At 42.1% G+C, this 25,058-nt stretch overlaps 1 protein-coding gene across 2 annotated transcripts in view; it reads right to left on the bottom strand.

Moving 5' to 3' along the window:
- Nucleotides 1-20,303, bottom strand: part of Baalc (BAALC binder of MAP3K1 and KLF4) — a 59,607-nt gene extending 39,304 nt beyond the window's left edge. The window contains exon 1 of one of the 2 annotated variants that reach the window (XM_076836316.2): nt 20,140-20,303. In XM_076836316.2, the coding sequence (XP_076692431.2) occupies nt 20,140-20,303 (164 nt within the window). The remainder of the gene's footprint in view (nt 1-20,139) is intronic. The other variant, XM_076836317.2, reaches the window with a different exon arrangement.
- Between the last annotated feature and the right edge of the window lie 4,755 nt (nt 20,304-25,058).

Raw genomic sequence — 25,058 nt, 5'->3', positions numbered from 1 at the left:
GGACAAAGAGGGCTTTTGCCTTACCAGCTGTGCAGCATCATCTGCAAAGTGGGGGTGACTGACCTCGTATGTCATCACAAGTATCCAAGCGGGTTTTGTTATGCAGGCAGAAGAGTGGCCGGCCCTCAGTAAGTAGAATACACAAGTATTTGTTTTACAAAAGACAAATTTCCAGTCAATGTACAGATCAGAAATGTGTTCTGGTTTTGGTTCTGTTGTTGATAAACTGTGAGAATTCAGGCAGGGCCTTGAAACTCTTGTCTTGATGACCTCCTAAAAATTTCAGAGTTTGATCTCCGTGATTCCTCACAAGCTATGAGGTGCTTCTGATGAACGTGACTTATTTGTAGCTTTTCTTTCACCTTCTCCCCTATGCTTACAGTTTTATTCCCCTTGTGCTCATTACCAACTTAACAGGTAGGGAGAGGAGAATTTTGGAAAAGACGGGGACATTCTTGGTTTTCTTTGTGACAAGGAAACCATACTGCCCTTGAGCAAGCGTAGGGATACATAATGTTAGCAGTGTGTGCTGGAGTCACACCAACGCCAATGGCTCCCCTGTGGAAAATACAATCCACTTCAGAATGTTTGGAGGAAGTGATGATATAACTCATAGGAAAGCAAAGGGAAGGTTTTCCAAGTTCTCAAATACCTAGCCATGGAGCCATGCAGACTGTGGTCAGACAGCAAGACATTCACACATTCATAAGCAAATGGCCACACATCTGTACAGCCATCCAACTACCCAGCAAACTGTCCAGGGAGCCATGTTTGAAATCCCATAGTTTTGTGGCCCTGCAACAGTTCATTATTAAAATGTAAGATGGATCATAAAGTAGTTATTTAACTGACTTGCCAATCTCAGAAAACATGAATGAAACTCCTATTTCTTGTAAGCTCTCATGAGGGAAAGACAGTTAACGAGACATAATTTCTGCAGACCTGTGTACACATACTAACCCTATAGCAGTGGAAATAATTTTTTTTTTGGTTACCAAAGATTGAACTCTGGGGCACTTGACCACTGAGCCACATCCCCAGCCATTTAGAAACAGGGACTCACTTGAGTTGCTTAAGGCCTCACTTTTTGCTGAGGCAAGCTTTGAATTCATGATCCTCCTGCAGCCACCCGAGCTGCTGGGATTACAGGCGTGCACCACTGTACCTGCTGAGTGGAAATAATATTTAAAAGGGAAGTTCTGTGTGAGGAAAGCCTAGGGAGGCTTTGCCTAGGGGTTGACTTTAGGGTTAGACTTGCACAAAAAGTGGGAGGAAATTGCAGGACTAAAGAGAGAAAGGAAGAAAGGAAACAGGGTGTATGGTGGTACACATCTTTAATACCAGCTACTGGAAGGCTAAAGCAGGAGGATTGAGAATTCAAGGTTAGCTTTGGTAACTTAGAACTTTTCTCAGAATAAAAAGGGCTGGGGGTGTAACTCAGTGGTAGAGTGCTTGCCTAGAATGTGTGAGGTCCTTAGTTCAATCCCCAGTTCTGCATCCTCCCCCCGCCCAAAAAAAGCATGGAACTGGTAGGGACAAAGATTGCTAGGTAGAGAGGAATATATTTGGAAGGTGTGAAAGAAATCCAATTCATAAAAATATATACAATTAGGAGATCCACAATATTTCATATTTTAACCATGAAAGTAGCTGAAATAGCAGTATTATCCTACTACTAAGCTCTAAGGAAAGTATATTGAGGTAGGCATGCTCCTATGCTAGTGATATACTTTGTTCTGGGAAGAAAACTACAATGTTTCAGCTGTCTTATAAACTATATATGCCATTAATCCAGTGCAGGTGTGTGGAAGTGGGAAGGGTGGGTGTGGGGAAGAAGAAGCTAACTTGGTTGGGATAAGTTGAATTTGAGGCTCCTGGCTGATAATAATTGGTATCTTACAAGTAGTTGGAAATGAGGGTCTAGAGTCTGGAGGAGGAACAGTGGGAGACATCTACTAGGGAGAGCCAGAGTGGATGAGCTCACCAAGAGAGAGCTGATGAATAAGGAGAGGGGGCTGGGAAAAGGATGTGAATAGTCATAGACCTATGGGAGGGGCATGGGGGAACCAGGAAAGGAGGATGAGACAGACGAAACACAATCAGAGGTGGGAAAGAAACAGTGTTATGGGAGAGGGTGGATTTCAAAGTGGGGAGGAAGTGGTGGGCAGAGGATATTGGCCAGACATGTGGTGCTGTAAACTGCAGAGGGGTCAAGGGAAATGTGCACTGACTCTCCAAAGGGTCACCGGTACCTTTACGTGGAGAGTTTCAGTGATTGTAGAAACAGAAATCTGTAACGTTTATGCAGGAGTCCAACTGCTTTACCCCTGTGAGACGTGAGGGAAATATGCTAATACTCAGGAAGTTTGTTGTGCTATAGTCCTTTGTTTCTGACCCAGGAGTTTCATGTCTCATCTGGCATCCATGAGATAATGACAGGTTAATTGTACAGTAAAATCTCAGATCACTCACAGTTCTTAAAACGGCCATGCCTCCGTCAATTGGAATCTAAATCCCCTCTGCATGTGAGCAGGCTTGTGACTCACTTGTAACCAAGAGAACATAGGCGAAGTGATGCTACATGACCTCTAAGTCTGGGTCATGAAAGGCAAGGCAGCTCCTCTCTTGCTCGCTGAGGCCTGCACCGGAGCTCCGAGTAGTTATGTAAACAGTCTAACTGCCCTCGGGCCACCACACTGTGAGGAGCCTGAACTAGCCCATGCAGAAAGACCATATGGAGAAGCCCTGGAACTGTGCTGACAGAAAGATGCCCAGCCAGCCCAGCTGCTCCATTTGACAGCAAAGCCCCAGCAATTTTATTCACTGAATAACCTTAGGGGCTTTTTACTTTACAAAACATCTCAGTTATCCTCAAAGGCTGAAGATTTGCAAACAGTGAATATGATCAAAAGAATGAGCCTAGAGATGTGAACAGATTGTATGGGGGGCGGGGAGGTAATTTACCCATAATCACATGAAATGCCAACAGCCTCACTCACAGACATGGACACTAAAACTAACAATTTCTCACCTATGAAAGTGACAAACATCCCTAAGTTTGACAATCTATGTATGCTGTTGGCTAGGCTGTAGGGAAACATGCATGTACTCGTACAATGCTGATGGGAATTTGGCAAGATCTAGCAAAATTACATTTGCATTTGGCCATTGGCCCTGTCATAACCTTTTTAGGAATCTACCTAAATATACACTGGTAAAGATGTAAGGACACATAGACAGGACTAAAAGGCTGGAAACAATTCCAATGGTCATCAGTAAGCAACTAAATTAGTAAACTAGGATCTATCTCACAATTGGGAACTATGGCGTTACAAAAAGAATGAGGAACTTATCTATATAGTGCTTTGTGGTGATCTCTGGGATAGATTGTTAAATGAAAAAGTCAAAGTACAGAACAATGAGATAGTATGCTACCTTTTAACTTAAGGGAGGACATATGAATATATATGTATAAAAATATATAAGTGTAATATATGTATATATACTATGTATATTATATGTGTGTATGTATTTTGTGTGTATGCATGTGTCTACTTCTTTTTAAAAATAGATTATTTCTGTAAGAGGATAGAAGAACAGAGTAGGAGGCAGAGATGAAGGCTAGACTTTGTAAATGCAGTTTATTTCATAGATTTGTCATGGGAACCATGGAAGTGTTTGACTAACATAAAATTAAACTGAATAAAAGAAACAACAATTTTTTCTAAAAAAAAAAAAAAAAAAAGCAAAAAGAATCAGTGAACCTACATGTGGCAAATTGATGGCTTAACCACACAGCAAGAAATTATTTTAAGTGATTTTTAAAATATAGTAACCTACCTGGGTGTGGTGGTGTATGCCTGTACTCCCAGGGCCTCAGGACGTTGAAGCAGGAGAATCATGAGTTCAAGGCCAGCCTCACCTACTTAGCAAGACTGTCTCAAAATAAAATAAAAAATAAAAAAGACTAGGAATGTAGCTCAGAGGAAAAAGCATCCTTAGGTTCAATCCTCAGTACCATAAGGAAAAAAAATAGTAATTTAACTGTATATTCCTATTAGGATTTATCCTAAGGATAGAAATTTTTAAAAATCTTTAGATATTTTCAACAATTGTTATCTATATAATATAAAGCAAATAAGTACTTATAATGGTTGGTAGGAATCAAGGATTTTAGTACATACACATTTTTTAAAGATGAAAAATTTGAATCTCAACTATCAATACATTAATACAAACATGTTTCTTTTTTCTTCTTCTTAAAAAAAGAAGAAATTGTTCCCAGCTCTGTTCACTGAAAAGGTATATAAATGACAACCAAACCAGTAGCAACAGACATCCCAGAGCCCAGGTTGTGGCATCTAAATATAATAGTTCAATTAAAGGAATGAGGCTCCTTAAAGAAATGGCTAACTTCAACTGGGTGTGGTGGCGCACACCTATAATCCCAGTGGCTGGGGAGGCTGAGTCAGGAAGATCATAAGTTCAAAGCCAGCCTCAGTAAAAGCATGGTGCTAAGCAACTCAGTGAGACCCTGTCTCTCTAAATAAAATACAAAGTAGGGCTGGGGATGTAGCTCAGTGGTCGAGTGCCCCTGAATTCAATCCCTGGTACCACCCCTCTACCCCACCTCCAAAAAAGTAATGGTTAACTTCAGGTCTAACCCGGAAAAAATAAAAGCCTAGAGGAATACATCATACCACAGGGGAAAGACTATTGGAGTTCTGCAACAGGAGTAAAGAGTCAAACTGAGGAGCTTCCACTAGCAAAAGACAGGACAATTTGAGTGCAAAATTAATAATAATAATAATAATAATAAGTGCAGTGAATTAAAACATACTAAATCCATGGATTCATAATAATACCTTACTTGTCATTGGAGTACTAGGGAAGAAACTGAGAATTGATAATTATAGGAAGTATCAATTAGACATTTACTCAGCCTTTTCAGTGCAATGAGGAAAGTTGTTCTTTATAAAAGAATCGAAACTGCTTCTTGGCCTTCTGACTAAGATCAAGCATAGTATAAAGGAATCTACATAATTGTTGAAGAGATGTTAAAATATCACAATTTTGTGATCATTAATGAAATAATGATTATCAATAACTGCTAAAACCATTAGGTAGAAAGCTGATATGAAACTTTACAATAGATGAATCTGATTGTATATATGGCCATCTTAACCAAAAAAATGAGATAACCAGGTACCATGTGGTTCCTGGTGTGTCACAAAGGAAAGAGTTCATCCCACCCATGAGGTCTTCCTACACACACAAAACAGAAAAAAACCAAACTGAACCTCATCAAGCCTATAGTTCTAATCACTAGTTTACGGGGAATGTGGAACATTTTGTTCAATTAAATTTTTAATTGACATGTAAAAAAAATGGTATCTACTTATGATATACAGCATGATGTTTTGACATATGTCTACATTGTGGAATGGCTAAATCAAGCTAATTAATGTTTATTACTTCATACTTTTTTGTGATGAGATTCTTTAAAATCTACTCTTAGCAATTTTCAAGTGTACAACACATTGTAATTAACCATAATCACCATTTCCTACAATAGACTTCCTGAAATTTTTCCTTCTGTCTAACTGAATACTGGGACATTTTTAAAAACCCCATAGAAATGCAGTCAACAAAATTAAAAAAAAAAAAAAAAAAGAAAGAAAGAAAGAAAAAAGGGAGGGGGTGCGGAATTCTACAAAAGCAACAACAGTTTATTCAAGTAAATTGAAAGAGGAAGGGAGGAAATGGAAAACCCATAAATTAAAAGCAACCTGAGAAAAATATCAACTACAACGAATGGGCATTGTTTGTATCCTGAAGCAAACAAATAAATTGTAGAAAAAACACTTATGAAATCATTAGAGAAATGTGGACACTGACTGAATTTGTATATCAAAGAATGAAGGCATTTCCTTTAATTTTGAGATGTGAAATAGTATTACATTTGTATATTAGGTTGAAGCATATGGGGTTGCTTATATTATACTGTATGAATCTATAAAAATAATAATTTCATGGTCTAATCTAACTTAGCTATTCATACTGAAGTATTTATGATAAATTATATGAGTGCTAGAATTTGACTAAAACTTATCCAATTGGTGAAAGAAAATATAGGCAGAGATAAAATAAGATTTGCCATGTGTCAATAGCTTTAGCTAGGTGATGGTACACAGGTTCATTATACTCTTCTCAGACTTTACATATGTATAGTATATGTGCTTGAAATACATAGTATAGTTTTATTAAAATTGTAAATGCTAGTTTGAAATGCTATCACAATAAATGCCTGAGGCTATCTATGATTGAGGGGTTCCAGAGCTGCACTGAGCAACTGCAACCAGATGGTGTCTGCTGCTCAAATTAAGCTATCATTTCAAATCATCTTCTCGTGTAACAATTTCTTACATTTTCCACTTTTTTTTGCATATAAATATGAGATTTCGGGGGTCCCAAGAATAGTCAGTGTTTGGATTTTTGATTCATGTGCAAAAGAAAAAAGTGGGGGCTAAAGAGTATCTCTGGGTCCCTTTGTTAACATTTTTAGAAGTTTCTATTTAAACGATGCATTTTCTAGGAAGTTCACTGGGTATTTTCTTAAGACTTATGTAATGGCTGGCGCCCCCCACCTCTGCAAAGGAACACCTGATTCAGAAAAGCAAACATCATAACAGAACCCCATTCATTGCCTGCCCAGACTCAGAACCAACCAGACGTGCAGCGACTTTCTGAAAACCCTCGACCCTGGCATTCCAGCCTGTGGCAAGAACTGAGAGTTAAAGAAAAGTGAGGGGAGCACAGACACAGGGAGATAATCATCTCCTCATGCCTCCCAGGGGCAGCTAGAAGGAGGACTGTCTGAATCAAGGTCAGCTGGGAAAACAACTCAGGCCACAGCAACTGCTCTCAAAACTGATCAACAGTGACCTGGGCTGAAGGGGCAGGAAAGTCCCAATTTTTCTGCAGGGAAAGATCCTTTGAGAACCAGGAAGGAGATGAAATTAATCCTCAGGCGCCCTCTGCCTTCCTCTAAGTGATAGCATGATATTCTTCCCCAATCAAGAGCATAATTTGCATAATGAAATCTCTAATGACCTAATATCATCAGAGAGGATTTAATGACTTTTAAAGACTACCTTCAAAATGAGAAAAAGTTTATCCCATTTCTTCATTCCTGGCTCCTTTTACAAACACGGAGTACTAGGCATGTGCTGAGCTATTTGCAGATACATTTGAGAGCTGGGACTAGTACCTGCAAACTCTGTTCTTTCACGCTGCCTTCAGCTACAAAGATAGTGACTCTTAATCTAGCTGTGCCTCACAGTCACCTAGTACAGGAACGGGCAAGAACACAAACATGCTCATTCACGCATCCATTGTGTATGCCTGCTTTGACACCAAAATTAGCAACATTGAGAATACACATGGCCCACAAAGCCTAAGATGTTTGCCATGTGGCCTTTACTGAAAAAGTTCGCCAATCTTGATCTAGGACCTCAGATCCCTGTGAATGGTCCATGAACCAACAGCAGCAGCATCATTGCAAGCTTGTTGAAAATGCAGAATTTCGTGGCACCCTGGGTCTGTGAAGCTTGTCTCTTCCCTGACCTAGAGAACTTGTTAAACATGCAGGTTTTTTGTCCTGCCTCACCTCTTAGATTCCCCTGGTGAATGGCATTATGGAGCAACTGGGGAAGCAGAAAGGTGAATATGGTGATGGTGTCTCCTGCCTGTAGAGTCCTCTGTAGCACCCAACTGGGTCTCCCTGCCCCCTCCAACACCAGATCCTTCACTTTCGGGGTGCCAGGAGGCAGGCAGATTTGACCTCAACTTGCCTACAGCTGAGTGTCTCTCTAGGAATTGCCCTCTGGGGAAGGAAGTGGATTCACCCAGGGTCTTGTCTTTTTGCTGGGGGCTGCCTGCATCAAGTGTCTGGTTGATGTAGGGTAGAATGGCCTAGCTCCTCATGGCAATTGCTGAAGGGTCATGCCAGCTCCAGAGCGCCCCCCAGGGATCAGCTGAGGACCCCATTGCAACAGCCATTCAACTTTCTCCGCCCCAGTCACGCCCCTCACCCCTCCCAGCTGGTGTTCCCTGGTGCTCTCCCCAGTAGGTGTCCATCAGATTCTGTTAACCAACTCTAAAAGCATATCTGTTGACAGCAAAGATAAGTCACAGCTGTAAATGAGAAAATTCAAAACAGAATGAGTACCCTAAAAGGCGTGCTAGAAAGAAACACTGAACTGGAAGGACAGGACTGGGAAGTGTTTGGGGCACAGGAAGTGGGTTGGATAGGGTGCTTCAAAGAATAGCCCCAGTCCAGCTGAGTGGAGAGGATTTGCAGAAAGCTGGTGGAAGAGGAGGCTGGAGAGAAGGCCTAAAATGGCAGGCACATTCGCATTTTGTAGAAGGTGGGAAATCATGACACTTTGAGCAGAGCAGCATGACAATGGTCCCAGCTTTGGTTCAGGAATGTTCACCAGGCAACAGTGTGAAAGAGATTGGAGTGGGCGTGAATGGGGGTGGGAACAGTCCAAAAGCTATTGCAAACGTCTAAGTAAAAGACAATGAGAAGCAGAGTTAGCAGTCAGCCAAGGCCACAGGGCTCAGAATGAGACAGACCTGGGTCTAAACCCCATCAACCACTTGTCTGCACTTCGGCAAGTCAACTTAATATGCAGTGCCTGCACATACCAAATACCTGATTCATGGAAGCCATCCTCAGAAGGCAGAGGTTGCACTCATACATCACTGACAGCCCAGCAAGCAGGTCTGAGTCTGGCAGCTATAAACACTGGCCAGAATGTCCTTGGGAAGGTAATAACTTAATGAGGACTTGGTTTCAAACACATTTATTGTTTATTGAGGTGCTTAAGCCTGAATTCTTCCTCTTTTGAAAGGTACACAAGCAATTTCAGGTTCATTGTAACCAATGCCATGCCCTGTTGTTATGGTGACTGGTTTTCCAAACAGCCCTGCTGTTTTCTACAAACCCTTTGGTTTCCTCTTATGCTGAAGTCTATAAGCCCTGGAGACAGCAGCAGGATGATTTTTTTTTTTTTTAACTTCCACAAAAAAAAACTGTCAACTCTTTTAAATTTGCCAATGGGCTGTCTGCAACTTTTCCCACAGAAGCCCCCAGGCTAAGCAGCAATGTGACAAGCTGCACAGGGACCCTCCACAAATGTTCTCACTAATTGGAAAATTAGTGCCATGGAATATGAGCTTCATACTAGTCTCTGGCTGGCATTAGCCTTACAGAAAACAAAGGGATGCTTACCACTCACTTCATGCAAGAGAGCAGAGTCCAAGGCCAAAAGACCATTCTATATGATTTAAGTCTTTCGGGTATTATTGCATTATTTTTAGAAATATTTCAGTATTAGCACATGTAACCTGTGAATGTATAGCTTATGTTTGCTTTAAGTACTCATTTCACACATTATTATTAAACATATTATTATTACTAAAGCAAAATCTTAATACCAGCAATCATGTTAGCAGACTTCTCCCTCCCCACCTATCTACTTCTGGATCCTGCTAATCTTACCTCCTCTTAGATTATAGCCTTAGGATGAATGATGCAGCCACCCTGCTGGCAACCTCTACCCAGTATCTGTTCTCTCCCTTTCTCCTTTGCCAAGAGGACCCTAATGCTTTTAGAATGGCACGTGCTCAGCTAGAAGTCTTGATTCTCAAAATGGGAGTTCATAACCCACTTGAATCTAATGTATGAAATATGATATGTCAATAGCTCTGTAATGTTTTGAACAACCAATAATTTAAAAAAAAATAAAAGATTAAAAAAAAAAAAAAAAAAGTCTTGATTCTCTAGACTACTTTGCAGCCAGTAGGATGTCCCACAATTTTGGCCAATGAGAACCAAGCCAAGGTTACTGGGTTCTTTCTGTCTCAAGATGGTGCAACATCTTACAGCCACGAGGGTGAAATCCACCCAATAAGGACTGTAGAGCCACAGAGGGGCCTGGTCCAGGACAGCATCGTTGACCAGGTGCAGCAGCCTACCTCCCAACTTGTGGTGAAAACTATGAACTTGCTAAACTTGTCTTCTGTTCGTGCAGCCAAATAAAATACGGTACATAAGATGAGAAAGGTTTCCTCCACTCAGCAAATATCTACTCTGTGCTCGGTACTGTGCTGTACACTTGAGCTCCAACAGTGGGTGAGTGCACTGGGCCCTTGCCCTCATAGAATGAGGGAGTTCAGAAATAACAATAAAAGAACAAGATAATGACTGTGGTGTTAGGAAGAAAATAATCAGACAATCACTGGGCAAGATAGTGTCACCAAGGGGGTGACATCTGAACCCAGAGCCAAAGGGAGAAATGGGGTTAATTATGTAAAGGGGCCTGACCTGTGGAGAGGAAGCATATTCCAGCAGTTGCCAACTCCTGGCAACTGGAAAGGACGTGCTGTGTTCAAAGAATAGAGAGGACTCGGTTGGCTGGAACACTCTCAGTGAAAGAGGACAGAATAAACAATGCTGGAGAGGCAGCAGGGAATGAGTCAGGCAGGCCCCTGGAGAACAAGGAGAGGGATTGGGGTTCATTCCACCTATAGTAGAAAGAGACGCTATTAGAAGGTATTAAACAAGTCAGTGACAGGACATGATAAATGTGCTTAAAAGATGGTCCTTCCTGTGCTATAAGAATGCATTTTCAAGGACAAGAATGGGAGCAGGCTGTTGCAGTGGTCCAAGGAAGGGGGTGGGCTCAGGGAGGGCCAGTGGAGATGTAGAGGAGACTGGCACCCAAATGGAGCTGCCTATGAGGTTCTCGTTATGGTTACAAGGAACAGCGTCATCTGTACACTCAGAATCCTTTCCCTCCACTTAGGTTGCAGGGAAGTATGGTTAAAGATGTTTTTAAAACTCTGAAGAGGCAAGAAGTATACATAGTGGGTGACCGGAAAGACAGAATTTGTAGGGTGTCTTTGATTTATTTTGGTATTCAGGGGAAGGAATAAGTTAGCCTTGGGTAACACAGAGACTGTCACAGTGTATTAATAAGGAATTAGTAGAATTGCCAAAGGTGGCAAGACCCCCAAGTTTCTAGGACATGGATTGCTATGATATGTAGTCACAAGGGACCCTTTCCAGCAGTTCCAGACAGCTCAAAAACAGGGATGTAGGGAGCAGAGGGGGAGGGTGACCCAAGGCTTAAGACTGGCATGATGAGCACAGTCACGCCCAGGGAGGCAAAGGGTCCTGGCTACTAGGAGGGGCACCACTGAAACTCTGGGCCCTTTATATTTGTGAATGCGCACTAATTCTTCTATGATTCCCATCTTACTAAGTGAGAAGTGAAACCAGAAAAACTAAGAAACCTCAAGTTTACACAACTGATAACTGTCCATTGTTCAAGTCAGATTCCTTAACTGAAGAACTATCCTGCCTCCAAGGAAAGTAGCATGGATAGTGTTGGATTAAGAGAGCAGAGAGACACCCGAGGACTTGAGGCTGGAATGAACAAGGAGAAACTGGCTCATTAGTGAGGAAGTGTGGGAAGTTTAATCAGAAAGACCAGATCCGACATGGTCCTGGGGTTGTGGCTGCATCAAAGCATAGTGTAATGGCTTGGAGAAGGTCAAAAGGTTCTGGGTGGGACTTCCCAGCCAAAGGACAACAGGCCAGCTGCCACTGACTCACCTTTGCCCAACTACCCACCAAAATGCCCAAGAAGACATAGAGGAAAAAACCAAAACTCACAATATTGCCACCAATGAAGGTTAATAGGAAAACTAATCCTAGAATCTCGGAAAAATTTGTACCATTTGGAAAGCAGATGGAGCCAGATTAAGAACAACCTACTCAGGCTTCTGGTTTTGCTTCCTTACACAAAAGCCACATGACAAGATGTAGGCAGACACTCCATACTTAGTCGATTGGACACACAGACACAGTGCATATGGAGTGAGACCAGCTGGAATACTAGAAAGCCAAACTGCTTGACTTCATGGGCATTTGAAACTAAGATAGGGAACTGGTCCCTACACCCAAACCCTCCACATGCATGCATGCAAAGGCTGTGCCTCAATATGTGTAAAAGGATTGTACATTCCAGAAAACTGCTGGATAGAATATAAGACTGCATGCTCAGCACAAACCCAAACCCATTTTCAGGGGGTTGAGGGGGCATAAGAGGAACCACATTCACACAGTATGTATTTATCATAATAAATATTAACTGTGTAACTGGCCAATGGTGCCTGGAGCCTTTCCACATAAGGCTCACAGCCTCTGGCTGCTGTCAGCAGAGAGTAGCTGAATTCAACTACATTTGCTCAGTATGGAAAAAATAAAGGGAGAAAAGTCCCTTCACTTATCTAGGGCCTTTTTTTCCTTGATCTTCCTCCATTCAAACGAGAATTTGGCTCCTGCTCTCTCCAAATATTTTCCTAAACCAAGGAGAAAACAGTATTTTTTCTTGACCCTTGAGCTCTCAAATACTTTGGGAGATTTCCCCACACCTCCTGAACTTTAAACATCACCCACATCAAATGCACCATGTTAAGTCTACAGTGCAGGATCTGAAGGATGAAGCCTAGAAGCTGACAGAGGTGGTGTTTTCTCCTGCATGTTTTTCTAGACTTCTTATAAATTTATAAGGAACATGTATTACATTTGAAACCACAGACCATGTTACTCTGCCCATCTTTACCAGGCACCCCATGTGATTGGGATCTAGCTGATTCTCAGGGCATCCCTGCTCTGCAGAGACTAGCACAGCGAGGAGGTGGCCTAAGTGCCATTGAGCTGCAAATTCATGTCCTCAGCCCTGGAAGTACTGGCAGAAGGCTCCCACACCAGACAGATGGGTGGAGGAAGGTACTAAATGCATGTTTAGCAGTTTCAGTACAATGGACATGGCCTGGGTTTAGAAATGAGGGATGAATTTCCATCTAGGTTTTTTCACTTCTTAGCTGGGTGATCTTACTCAGTTCCTGAAACTAAGGTTTCCTCATCCAGGTAATGGTTATAACAATGGTTTATGAGGTTACTTTGGAGAGTAATGTGAACTGATATCCAAAAGGAAAATTCTCACGTATAGTAGATAATCAATAAAAGCTATTTCACTCTAAATGTCAAGGAAATATGCCCAATCTCAGGACACCAGTTGTACTGGAGTAGAACCTTAATGACTTCATTTTAATTTGATTGCTGCTATAAAGACTATCCCCAAATTAGGTCATATTGTTATGTTAGGGGGTCAGGACTTCAATGTATGAATTTTGGGTGGAGCTGCGGTGGACACAACTCAGTCCATAGCAACATTCTAAAAGAATTTCATCTGCACCGGATGGAGATGGTTAGATGTGGGGCAGAGGGGGAGGAGAACATGGGAAGAAGTAAGGGGTCCTGGTAGCTAAACTAGAAGGGCTAGATCACAATTTTGACTAAGGTACAGGGTATACCAATCAAATCTGCACTCTAGATGGGAGCCAGGTGATGCTCAGAATGACCAGAGAAGCTCTCTGTGAGTCCTGGCAGGGACAGAATTTTGCCTCAGAATCCAACTGGTCTGCTAGAAATAGGTAGAGGCTGCAGGCAATGCCTACCAAGACCAACAGATTCAGACACCCAAGTTCTCTAATAAGTCAAATGGTCTTATCTGCAGGAAGGTGCTATGGGTCATAGGGCACAGACCCTAGAGTGAAAGCAAGGCCTTGAGGGGTCCAGTCTGAGGCATTGCTGAGCACAGGGCAGGCCAGGAAAAGACCCCTAGATGTCTGAGAGGAGTCTATCATTCCTACCAGGTCCTCAACCATCAGAGGATTTCTGAAATTCACTTAGGAATCTCTTATACCCAGCCATGGAGTCACCTTAAACTCATCTCAGAGTCAGAATTGCCTTTCTTGTAAACAACAAAGGCAAGGTTTAATGGACCAAATGTCTAAGACAAGAACATCCAAGATGAGAGGAAAGAGGTTATAAGACAGACCAAGCTTCATTTGCATAGCTCTCTCATTATTCCATTTACTCATTTTCATAGCCATTCAACAAATGTGTAGTAGATGGCAGGCATGCAGACATTGGTAAGGTGGAAGAGCTCACAGCCTACCTGGACAGGCAGAGCACGAGCAAGCTTGGACAATATGATCCGGTGAGTGCCGTGCCTGGGCTCCCAGGGCAGGCTGTGATGCTCTGCCTGGGAGACAAGGGCCATGAGGATGTGAGACTTTCTAAAACATCATAAACTGCCCGGTTGCCACCTGTTTCTTTTAGTGATTTTTGCAAAACAACCCTTGTACAGAAAGGCTGGTGTTTGGAAAAGGGGCATGAGGCAGATGGGACATTTTTCTGACTATGTAACCAATCATGTGGACAAGAATCCAAAAAAAGATGAGCAGATGGAACTGATGAGAAAAGACTTCATCAGCTCTGAGGTCTACAGGGGAAAAAAATAGACACATAAAAATTTTAGGAGGTAATTCAAAAGAGCTAGCTCACTTAAGGTGATACCATAGCCAGACACAGGGATACAATGGTGAATGAAAAGGCCCCTTACCTAACCTGACAGCCATCCTTAAGGGTCGCAGACATTGGTCATTGAGTATTATAAAATATAACCACAAGTGGTAACTATTATATAGAAGGGAATGGGGGTGGGGGTTGTCCCTCAGGAAGCCCAGGCATTCTCATGACCTGAGCTGCCTTCCTCAACCTCTCCCAGTAGGAAAGGGCTCAGAAACACCTACTTCCTCAGCTGGGCTCCTGCATGTCTGTACATGCACGACCTCCTTCCCAGGCAGAATGAATTGCTTGGTCCTCTGACACCTCCAACACCTTCCCTTCATGCTGTTCCAGTTCCATGCTGACCTGAAGTGTGTCCACTTTTGTGTCTGTGTCTCCTACATTATTAACCTCTTAGGTAAGATATGTTTCTTGACTTTATCTTTGTGCCAAATGTCTATTGAAGGAACAGAAGAGCAAATGTATTTCATCTTTAGTCTGTCAACACAGGGGAAAAAAATAAACCTGGAATATTCTCTTTATAGCACTATAACATGAATCAACATCAGCAATTTTAAACACTGAAGGGAAACTAACAAGTTGAATTTTAACAGGAAAAAATGTAAAAATCCCAACTGGTGGTTACTGAAACCAATAGTTCTGATGCAGGATTCACAGGGGGAAAAAAACTAATTCAATATTTATTGAGTGCCACTTATATTCCAGTCACTGTCCCAGGTGCTGGGAATATAGCAGAGAAAATACAATGTCCCTAATGTCACAGAACTCCAATTGAATTAGAAAAAAAAAAAAATCTAAGGGTTTAAAAAAAAAAAAAACAAGCTTAGTGTGAGTCATCAAGGTAATATGGCAACAAGAACAGAAAAACAATCCTAACCTGATTTTACCTGCAGGAGGAGAGAGGTTCCTTCTGTGGCCACTTTAGAATGTTCCAAGTGCCCTCTGCTGTTGAGCTGACAGCAGGAGTTTCGAGTTACCCTAGGTCCCTTGTATCTAGAAAGACTTTGACAAACCTAGTGGTATGTGTATAGGAATATGGTCAGGCCCACAAGAGACATGAGAAATGATTAAGGAACTGCATGTGTCTGGCCTGGAGGAGGTTAGAGGAGATGGAAAGCATCTTCAAGGATTGAAAGGAGCTAATTGTTTAAGACTTAATCATATAAGTTCAGATTTCACCAGGTGGAAATCGCAGGGAAGATGCTCTGCAATGGCATGGGGAGACCCCCTGTCCTAGGGAAGAGATATCGATGGGATATCTCAGAGACAATACAGAGAAAATTGTGTGGTCAGAGAGACTGGACCATCTAGAGGATGTACTAAACTTTGAGTACCATCAACTGCCAACAGAGAATTTTATAACAAATCTCTATGAACAAGAAAGGCAATAGTTAGGAGTGTGGGCTTCGGAATCAGAGTTGGATCCCAGTCCTGAGCTGGAAAAATTACTCAACTGTAAACCTCAATCCCTTTTGTAAAAAGGAAGGTGGTAACAGTTCCTATCTTATCCTGAGTGTAAACATTAAATAATATGATTGACATAAACTGCCAAGTACACTGCCTGGCCCCTGATCAGTTGTCAATAAATGTTAGCTAATAGTAATTATTAAATGCTTGTCATATTATTTGACTTTTATTTAGGTAAATCATTTTGCTGTCTCTAATTCTTCAAACTTCCTTAGACTAAGGGAATTTTCATACGATAATAATTTGAAATGTTGTATTCTCTGGAGATATTAGAGAAAAGCCTAAGGGGAATATGTGGAAATTTTAAAAAGGGACTTGCAATTAAAGTGAGACAAAGCTAGGAAGTTACTAATGTATGGAATGGCTAGGTCACAGCAAACTCAGACTCCCCTTCTCCTTGGAGATTTCCATCTGACAACAGAAGTAAAAATCAGTCCAGCAAACTGATTTTATGAGGATTAAGTCATGTCAGACCAATTTAATTTCCTTCTTTGATGGAGAGCCTGATCTTGGTAATAGAGACATAATGGATATCAGACACTGGCTTCAACTAAGTTTTAAATTCTAGCCTACATAATAGTCAAATCTAAAAATTTAATTCAGTTTTGCTAGCTAGTGGAGATGATCTCCAAGAACAGGGACCAGGGGCTTAGGATCACTTTTTGAGTGAGGAGGAGAGACAAGACACTCCTTCCTTCATAGAAGTGAAAACATGCTCCCTGGCCCACAGTGAAGTGCAGAATTAATTCAAGTTTTTACTGAACACTGTCATATGACACACCCTCAATCTGGATAGAGTATGAAAAATTAAAGTGGGATTTCAAAGCAGATATGCCTTTTGGGGTTTTTCAGTAGACATGGTTATAGAGTTGGGGTGTGGAGACCTATGGAGTTTTGGGGCTGGGCCAGATGTTTCAGCAGAGTGTGATAAAGTTGGGCAGAGGCTTTTCTGTTTTAACAGGAGCTATGGGATCAGAAAGGTACTTGGAGGGACTGAGGTTAAACAGATTTAAGTGGGAAAGTTCAACAGCAAGCACTATAGGGAAGAGCTAAAGAGGCGGCATCTAGGAAGAGCTCACTGGAATGAAGGGCAGGTTTGGACAGGGCACCTGCTCATTCAGAAAATCTTCATGAGACACCAACCTGTGTCATACATGTGCTAAGCATAGAAGACACAAAGAAGAGTTAGGTCCTTCCCTACCTTCTATGGTCCTGAGGTTAAGGTAGCCAGAAGAAAGGTGATTTCAATTTGACAATAAAGGAGAGTGACTGGGGCCCAGAAAGAAAGGGTACTTGAGGACTAAGGGTACCAGAAGTAAGAGCTTTGAAGTGGTTGAGGTAGTGTGCAGACTGGGACACTTCACCAAGAGTCCATTTGCTTGGGTAGATGACTTCCAGAGACCCTCCCTAGCTCTAAAATCCACTGCAAAACCATTGTACTGGACTGGGTTGATTTTTTTTTTTTTTTTTTTTTAACAATCTGGACTCTCCCGAATCCAGTACTTCCATTTGTTCCCCCCGCCCAACATAAATGGACTGCTAGGAACAGGAAAAACTGATCTTCTAGCTTCCTATGACCACATAGTCATCAAGGTCCATTAGGTGTCCCCTAATGGGATTAAATTCATGGTTAAAGCACTGGTGGGACTAGGTGAAGCAAGAAGAGGTGGCAGAAAGGAGAAAAAAAAAAAAATCCAAGTTAATTTCCCAGGGTGGCAGAAACCCAGGAGATTTGTAGTTTTCTCAGATGTCCCACTGACTGAAGATGACCAGTTTCCAGGCTGAAAAGCCACAGGAATCAAGCCACTCTTCCAGAGACCCCCAAGAATACCAGTGCACTCCAAGGGAAGCCTTGGCTCAACCTCTGTCTTCAGAAATGTTCCTCTGCTCCAAGGCTGATGGGAATTTCTAGGGAATTGAAATGCTGCTGCCCATCTAAGAGTCTGGCCAATTTTAGAGTACTGTCCTGGAGCTGCAGCTGAATCCATCCTAGGTATGATGCAGATCTTCGGGACCGTCTGCCTGGCAAGACTGTCCCATGTTTGGCAAAGTTCCATGAACAGCGTGCCTGTCCCAGTCCCCACCTGTTGCAAGGATCAGATCTCCTGATGGATGGGATCTGAGTTAGGATGGCAGAGAAATAAGTGAATAAATGTTAGGAAAGACTTGAGGAACATATATGTACATATTTATCCAATCCATAACAACTCTCACATCCATTCTCTCCCTCCCTCCCTCCCTCTCACCCCCCTCTCTTTCTCACACCATACAGGGACAGTCACCAAGGCAACCGTTCTCTGAAGCTGTACTTTGTTCTTTTTCATGCCAGATCTTTTCAATCTTATTTCCTTGCTGTGCAGCCCTGGCCTTGAACTCTGCAGAGAAGTACCACTACTTCCTTGGGAAATACTTTTACATCCAAAGTGTACAAGTCCCTTTAGAGGCTCATGTCTTATCTTCATCTTGACACTGAATGTGACCGACACACCACCTGGAAACTTGATGAAAGCATTGGCCACACAAAATAATCATTATGATTGCTTCTCTGAGTCAGGAAATTTAGAGAGAAATCCAGTGTTCTGACAGCTTTCACAGACTGTTCTCAGTTTAAAAAAAAAAAAAAAAGGCTGGGGGTGGGGAGGTGGGGTGTGAATTTTCTTATGTGGAAAAAGGAGCCAGGCCAGGCACATGCCAGTAGTCCCAACTACTGAATAAGCTGAGGCAAGAGATTCATTTCAGCCCAGGAGTCCAAGGCCAGCCTGGGCAACACAGCCAACCCCATCTTGTTTAAACAAACAAAACCAGCATTGGTCCTAAAAGATGGAGAGTCCTATCCTCAAGGCTAACATGGCAGCTCTTAATTTAAGAGGCATTGATTTAGTGTTATTAGTCTCAAAAGTAGTTTACATTTTTTTCTTCCTCCATAAAATACACATTATGCTTCAAATTAACCCTATTTTTAAATTTTAAATTTCATCATTCAAAAATGCCTATATAAAGCAGTCAGAAAACAAAACTTTTTAAATCCAAATATCAATCTGGCTTTTGACATCATCCATGTAATAAGCAGTGATTTTTTTCTTTTTCTTTTTTTTTTTTTAAGAAAGAGTGAGAGAGAGGAGAGAGAGGGAGAGAGAATTTTAATATTTATTTTTTAGTATTTGGCGGACACAACATCTTTGTCTGTTTGTGGTGCTGAGGATCTAACCCGGGCCGCGCGCACACCAGGCGAGCGCGCCACCGCTTGAGCCACATCCCCAGCCCGATTTTTTTTCTTTTTAGTGTCACCAACACATTTATGATCAAAGTTTAATACATAGCAATAGTTTTCATCTCTGTAGTTACTAGAGTTTGCTTGGGAAAAAAAAAAAAAAAACCTTTGTTGTGACTGGACTAGAAAGTTCTTTGCAAATCCTTCTATCAGATTTCTGGTGGCTGGAGAATGACCTAGGTAAGAGTATTCAATTTGTAGTAAAAAAAAAAAAAAAAAAAAAAAAAAAAAAAAAAAAATTATGCCCTGTCTTATATTGAGATGACAGGGGGTAGGGAAGGAAGTTCTGCACTGTAAATAACTGCCTGAAAAGTAAGTTAAAGTAATAGGGTAGGCATGCATTTATTTGGCCCTGATTTTGGAAGCCCAATAGGAAGGATTAGGGAAGCAACAAGAAGACTCCACCCAGGCGATCCCACTCAGGTGTCTTGTCTATAAATCAAAGGAGAGGGGCCAGGTGGCCAGTGGATGAAACCACTGGGTACGCAGGTGGCCAGAGAGAAAACTGGACCAGAGCTAGGCAAAGGCAAACCGGGTCGGGTGGGAGACGTGGTATGGGCTGTGAGGTAGGTGTAAGGACCAGATGGGTAAATCCTCCCACCCATCCCTCCCGGTCGGTCGGCGCATGCACTGGCCAAGGCAAAGAAGCGTTGGGTTGGTGGGAAGCTCGGGGGATTAGCTCAGCCCTCTGTAAGCAGCTCCTGTTGACCCCATCCCACTCCCCAGCTTGAGTGGGCAGGTCCTGTCACTGTCCCCTTCCCCATCCCCCATCGGTTCATAAGGGTACTTTGCTTCCCCTGCCGCCTGGACCCCTCCGGCTTCTCTCTGGGTGGCCAGGGCCGCGGCGCAGGCTCCAGGAGGGCGGCCAGGCGGGGGTCTGCAGGCTCACTCACCTGCGTGCAGGCCGCCGGCCTCGGGGCCAGTGTCAGGGCCAGCGGCACTGGGCTGCGCGTCCGAGTCGGTGTAGGTGAGCCAGGTGGACTCCGTCTCCCGGGTCCAGCTCTCGTAGTAGCGGGGCTCAATGGCATCAGCCCTGCTCCCGCCGCAGCCCATCCTCCCGCGCTGTGATCTTGCCCGGCGGCCACTCGGCTAGCTGCTGGCGCTGTGGCTCAGCTCGGGCGGCGCAGCCCCGGCCCGAGGGAAGGTGGCGGCAGCGACATCGCTTCAGAGCCCGCGCGGAGCTCCTGCAGCGCCTGCTGCGCCTCCTCTCGGCTTTGAGGCCCTCCCCCTCCCCACCTCCCCTTACCTCTTCCCTCCCAGTTCTCCCCCGACCCGGTCCCAAATTCCTGCTCTCTACCCCCTTCCTTGGTGCTCAGGAGCAGGCCTGGGTGTGGGAGCCACCGCAGCAGCAGGGTCCCGGGAGGGACACAACCCCGCCTGCCTGGATTATGGTTCCCAGGCGACTATCCATCGGTTCACGCAAAATCCACCCACCCACCTACTTGTCCTTCCTTCCTTCCTCCCTTGCTCACTCCCTTTTTTTCTAGAAAGGGGCTCACAAGCTTTCTGGCCACTTGTTCTAAAAGCAGTGGAGCTGGACACAAGGAAACTGGGGAGACAGCCACCAAAATTTAGAAGAGTGAATGCCCTATCTTGGCTGGTTTGGGGAATGGGACCTATGATTTCAGAGAATTGGGCTACACCCTGTCCATAACACTCCTTCCAGTTCTGCAACTTCATGATTCTCTGAAGTTTGTTCTCAAGGGAAAATAAAAGATCACCAGGACCATCCAGGACCCCTCCCTGGGTGGTGTGGGAGTCATGGCAGGGTTCCCTCCAAGCCCAGGAGTGGCCTTGACAAGTTCCACAATTCCACCACCCAATATTCAGCCTTTCTTTCTCTGGTACACTCTAAAGTCCATATGGGTTCAGACCTAGAGCTCAGGCTTGGATAAGCTTCTGAATTTATCTGTACAAAGAACCTAGAACAGGAGGTAAAAGAAGGAAACCATCCTAGAGGGATGGGAAAGGTGAAGAGTTTGGAAGAATGAATCCTCAATGACCAGTCTGTCCTAGAATAGAATACGGTGTTAAATATCATATTCATTTATTCAATATATGTTTGCTAAATTCTTATTGTGGTGAAACATTGTTGTAGTACACATATAACTAATCATGTATATTACTTATTGTATGTAGATTGTAACATTCTATTTAACACAGCAAAGTATACAAAACACAACACAAAGGTATAGTACTCATTATATCCTACACAACATGTAGAATGTACATCAGAGGACAATGTATATAATACATATAATAATATATATACACATATTATTATATGTATTATATACATAATATGTATTATATACATAATATTATATATTATATGTATATAATATATAATAATGTATATAATGTATATAATATTTAACATGTAGGTAGGCCAAGTCCAGAACTTAACCAGGCACATAATAAATAGGCCCCCAATATTCACTGGAGGAATAATGAAGTATCCTTTTGTAGTAATGAAATTCACGTTAATTATTGCAATTCAATCCTAAAACCTTGGGTAGGAGCTATAAGAGGCCCTTGAGATGGGTACTCACAAGAATCTGAGGAGCACAGACTTATGGGATCAAGACCAGGGGTTCCTTCTCCTCATGCTGACATCAGAGTCCATATGAGAGAAACCAGTCAGAATAGAAAGAGTGCCTCAGTTGGAAGATGCTCAGGGAGTTCCAGAAAATGAAAGAAAGCCCTGGAGCAAGGGCCTGGTGAGAAAAGGAATCCAAGTGAATGTGGTGTGAGATTGAATAGGCTGGAGTCTGATATAGGGGTGGAAAGGACCATAGAAAAAGATTTGAACTTTTTTCTTTAAAAGAAACAAACAAAACCCCAGGAATTGCTGGAAGGCTTTAAGCCACACACTGTCAACATCAGATCTGCTTTAGGAAACCATCCCTCCGGGGGCAAATGGAAAATGGGTGCACACAGAGCCCAGAGGGTATTCTGGAGGTTCCTAGAAAGAAAAAATGATGTTGGAGGATACAAGCTTTTGAGTTACTAGGATTGCCAATTACAGAGGAAGGAAATATCAGGGGTAAACATACTGTCTTAGATCTGGAAATGGAAGATAGAGAGGAATATTGGTTTTGCTTTCTCTGTTCATTTACCCACAGTCTACTGAATTCCAAAATTTTTATATAGAAAATTCCAGAAACAACTCATAAATTTCAAACTGTGCACCATTCTGAGTAGCATGATGAAATTTCGTGCTATCCCACTCTGTTCTGCCTGGGACCTGAATCACCCCTTTATCCAGTGTATTCATGCTGTATACACTACCTGCCTGCTATAGTTTGATTCAAAATGATCCCCAAAGCCCCATGTGTTAAAGGCTTAGGACCATATTGACACTATTAGGAAGTAGCAGAAACCTTAAGAGATGGAATATAGTGGGAGGTCTTCTGGTCATTGGAGGCATGCCCTTGAAGAAGGTACCGGGACACTAGTCTCTTCCTCTTCTTTTATTTCCCTGCCGTAAGATGAATGGCTTGCTCTACCAAATACTCTTACCATGATGTGCCATCTTGCCACAGGACCAATGAATCACGAACTAAAACCTCTAAAACTGAGCCACCATAAAAGTTTTTTCCTTATAAATTATCTTAGTTATCTGTTACAGTAACAAGAACCTGGCTAATACACTGCCCATTGGTCACTTAGCACACATCTTGGGCTGTCTTATTATCAATATATTGTTATAATTGTTTTATTATTTTTGTTAATCTATGTACCTAATTTAAAAGTGAAACTTTATCATACACTACGTTTTTTTTTTTTTTTTCCTGGAGAAGAGGATACATGGAAAGCCATATACCACCCATCTATATTTCAGAAGTTATAAAGCAAATTAGCAAACTTAAGTAAAACACATTCTGTCTTTTTACCTTGACAGGTTTTCTTCAGAATGACCTGTATGGCTAGGTTCCACTTCAAATTCTCTGTTAAAATTTCATCTTTGGAGTTCTGTACTGAAAATGGCAGAGCAGGCAGAACTGACCCAACCAGTATTCTTTCTACCACCAGTTTAGGCCATTTCTCCGGGATCCTTGTAAGCAGTGTCCTTGTGGGCCCACAAGTCCCAGGTCCATCCATGCATCCCTTCCGCAAATAGCTGCCCTTGCCTTGATTTGAATGGAATCACTAACATTTCAGAACAGAGATGGCTGTCAAATAGCTTAGGTTGAGAGTAGTCACTCATTCCACAGATACTTCTGAGCATCTGCCATGTATATTTTAAGCTTCTTGAGGAAAAGGACATTGTCTCATTCATCTTGGGATCTTCAGGTGGAATTAATTCAATGTCTTCCTATAATCGTCATCCATTAAACATTTGCATAATTTATGAATAACAACAAGTAATATAGGGATGTGATTGAGTGTAAGTTCTAGAATCCTTTTGACTTTAAGGCTTGACTCTGCCACTTAACAACTGGATGGCCTTGGGCAGATTATTTAACCTCTCTGTGCCTCAGTTTCTACATCTGTAAGTGGAAATAATTGTGTGCGTATGTGAAAAGGTATTGGAATTTGTTTGACATGTTGCAAAAATTTGATAAATGGTAGTCATTTTTTTTCTTCCTTTTTCCTTCCTAATGTTACTACTGACAACCTTCCTGCAAATAAAAGTTCTTATTACCAATCCTACATAATCATCATTGATAATACAACATTCTGATTTTTTTCATAGAATTTCTTCTTGCAAGAATATAACACAATAGATTCAGAGATTTTTAAAATTTTATTTATTTTTCTTTTATTCTTTTGGTGCCAGCAATTGAACCCAGGAGTGCTTTACCACTGAGCTACATCTCTAGCCCTTTTTGGTTTTTGTTTAGAGAGAGAGTCTCACTGTGTTGCTGAGGGTTTTACTAAGTTGCTGAGACTGGCCTTGGATTTTCGATCCTTCTGCCTTGGCCTCCCCAGTTGTTGGCATTATAGGTGTGCATCACTGTACCCAGGTATCTAGAGAATTCTTGAACTTAGTAGATGGTTGGTTTTCCTTTGTTTATCAGCTAGGAAATTATAGCTATAGCTCAGAGAATTTTCTGGAATTTCCCAAAGTCAGAGTATCGTCACCTCTACAGAGCTGAGGTCACAGCTGTGCTTTTTAAAATTATAGTTCCCTAGTTGAGAATTTTCTCCCAAATCCTAAGGAATCATTTAATAAATTAAATGTCAATATGTAAAAATGTAATAGTGATGTGAAAAAATATCTTAATTCATCTGTTCAGTCTTTAACTTGCTGACTTGAATTGGTCATCCTTTTCTATTAACTGTGAAAGCAAAAACATAATCAAAAGGGGATTGAAAAGCCTTTGTCAAAACCCTCCAAAACAATGAAGTAAATTATGTCTATAAAAACTATTGTTGAGTGGTGTTTGTTATGTGATGAGATTCTCTGAAGTATATGTGGCTTTAAGACCCCCTGGCTTGTTTCTATGGAAACAGGAATGAAGCCTTAGGGCACAAAACCCTTGTACCTCCAAGGTCTCACTTCTGTGGCCTTATATCAGTGGGCTCAGCCCAACCATTGTGAGAAAAGAGAACTTTGGTAAGGTAGACAGAAGTCTCAGCAGGAACCTAACTTGCCTTCAGAACAGTCATTTAAAAGGAATAAGGATTGATTTGCTGCCTTACAAGCTTCAATATTTCCCAGTAAAGAAATAGTACAAACAAGGTACAATAGAAGCAATAATTCTGGGCCAGTGCCAAATAGACGCCTGTATGTCCTTTCAGTCCTGAATGCCCAACCTCAGCTAGTACCACCCCACTGATCCAGTTTCAGGGAGCATGCCA

The sequence above is a fragment of the Callospermophilus lateralis genome, chromosome 16, assembly GCF_048772815.1.
Source record: "Callospermophilus lateralis isolate mCalLat2 chromosome 16, mCalLat2.hap1, whole genome shotgun sequence".
NCBI classification, from domain to species: Eukaryota; Metazoa; Chordata; class Mammalia; order Rodentia; family Sciuridae; genus Callospermophilus; species Callospermophilus lateralis.
This window is presented reverse-complemented; position numbering and strand designations above follow the sequence as displayed.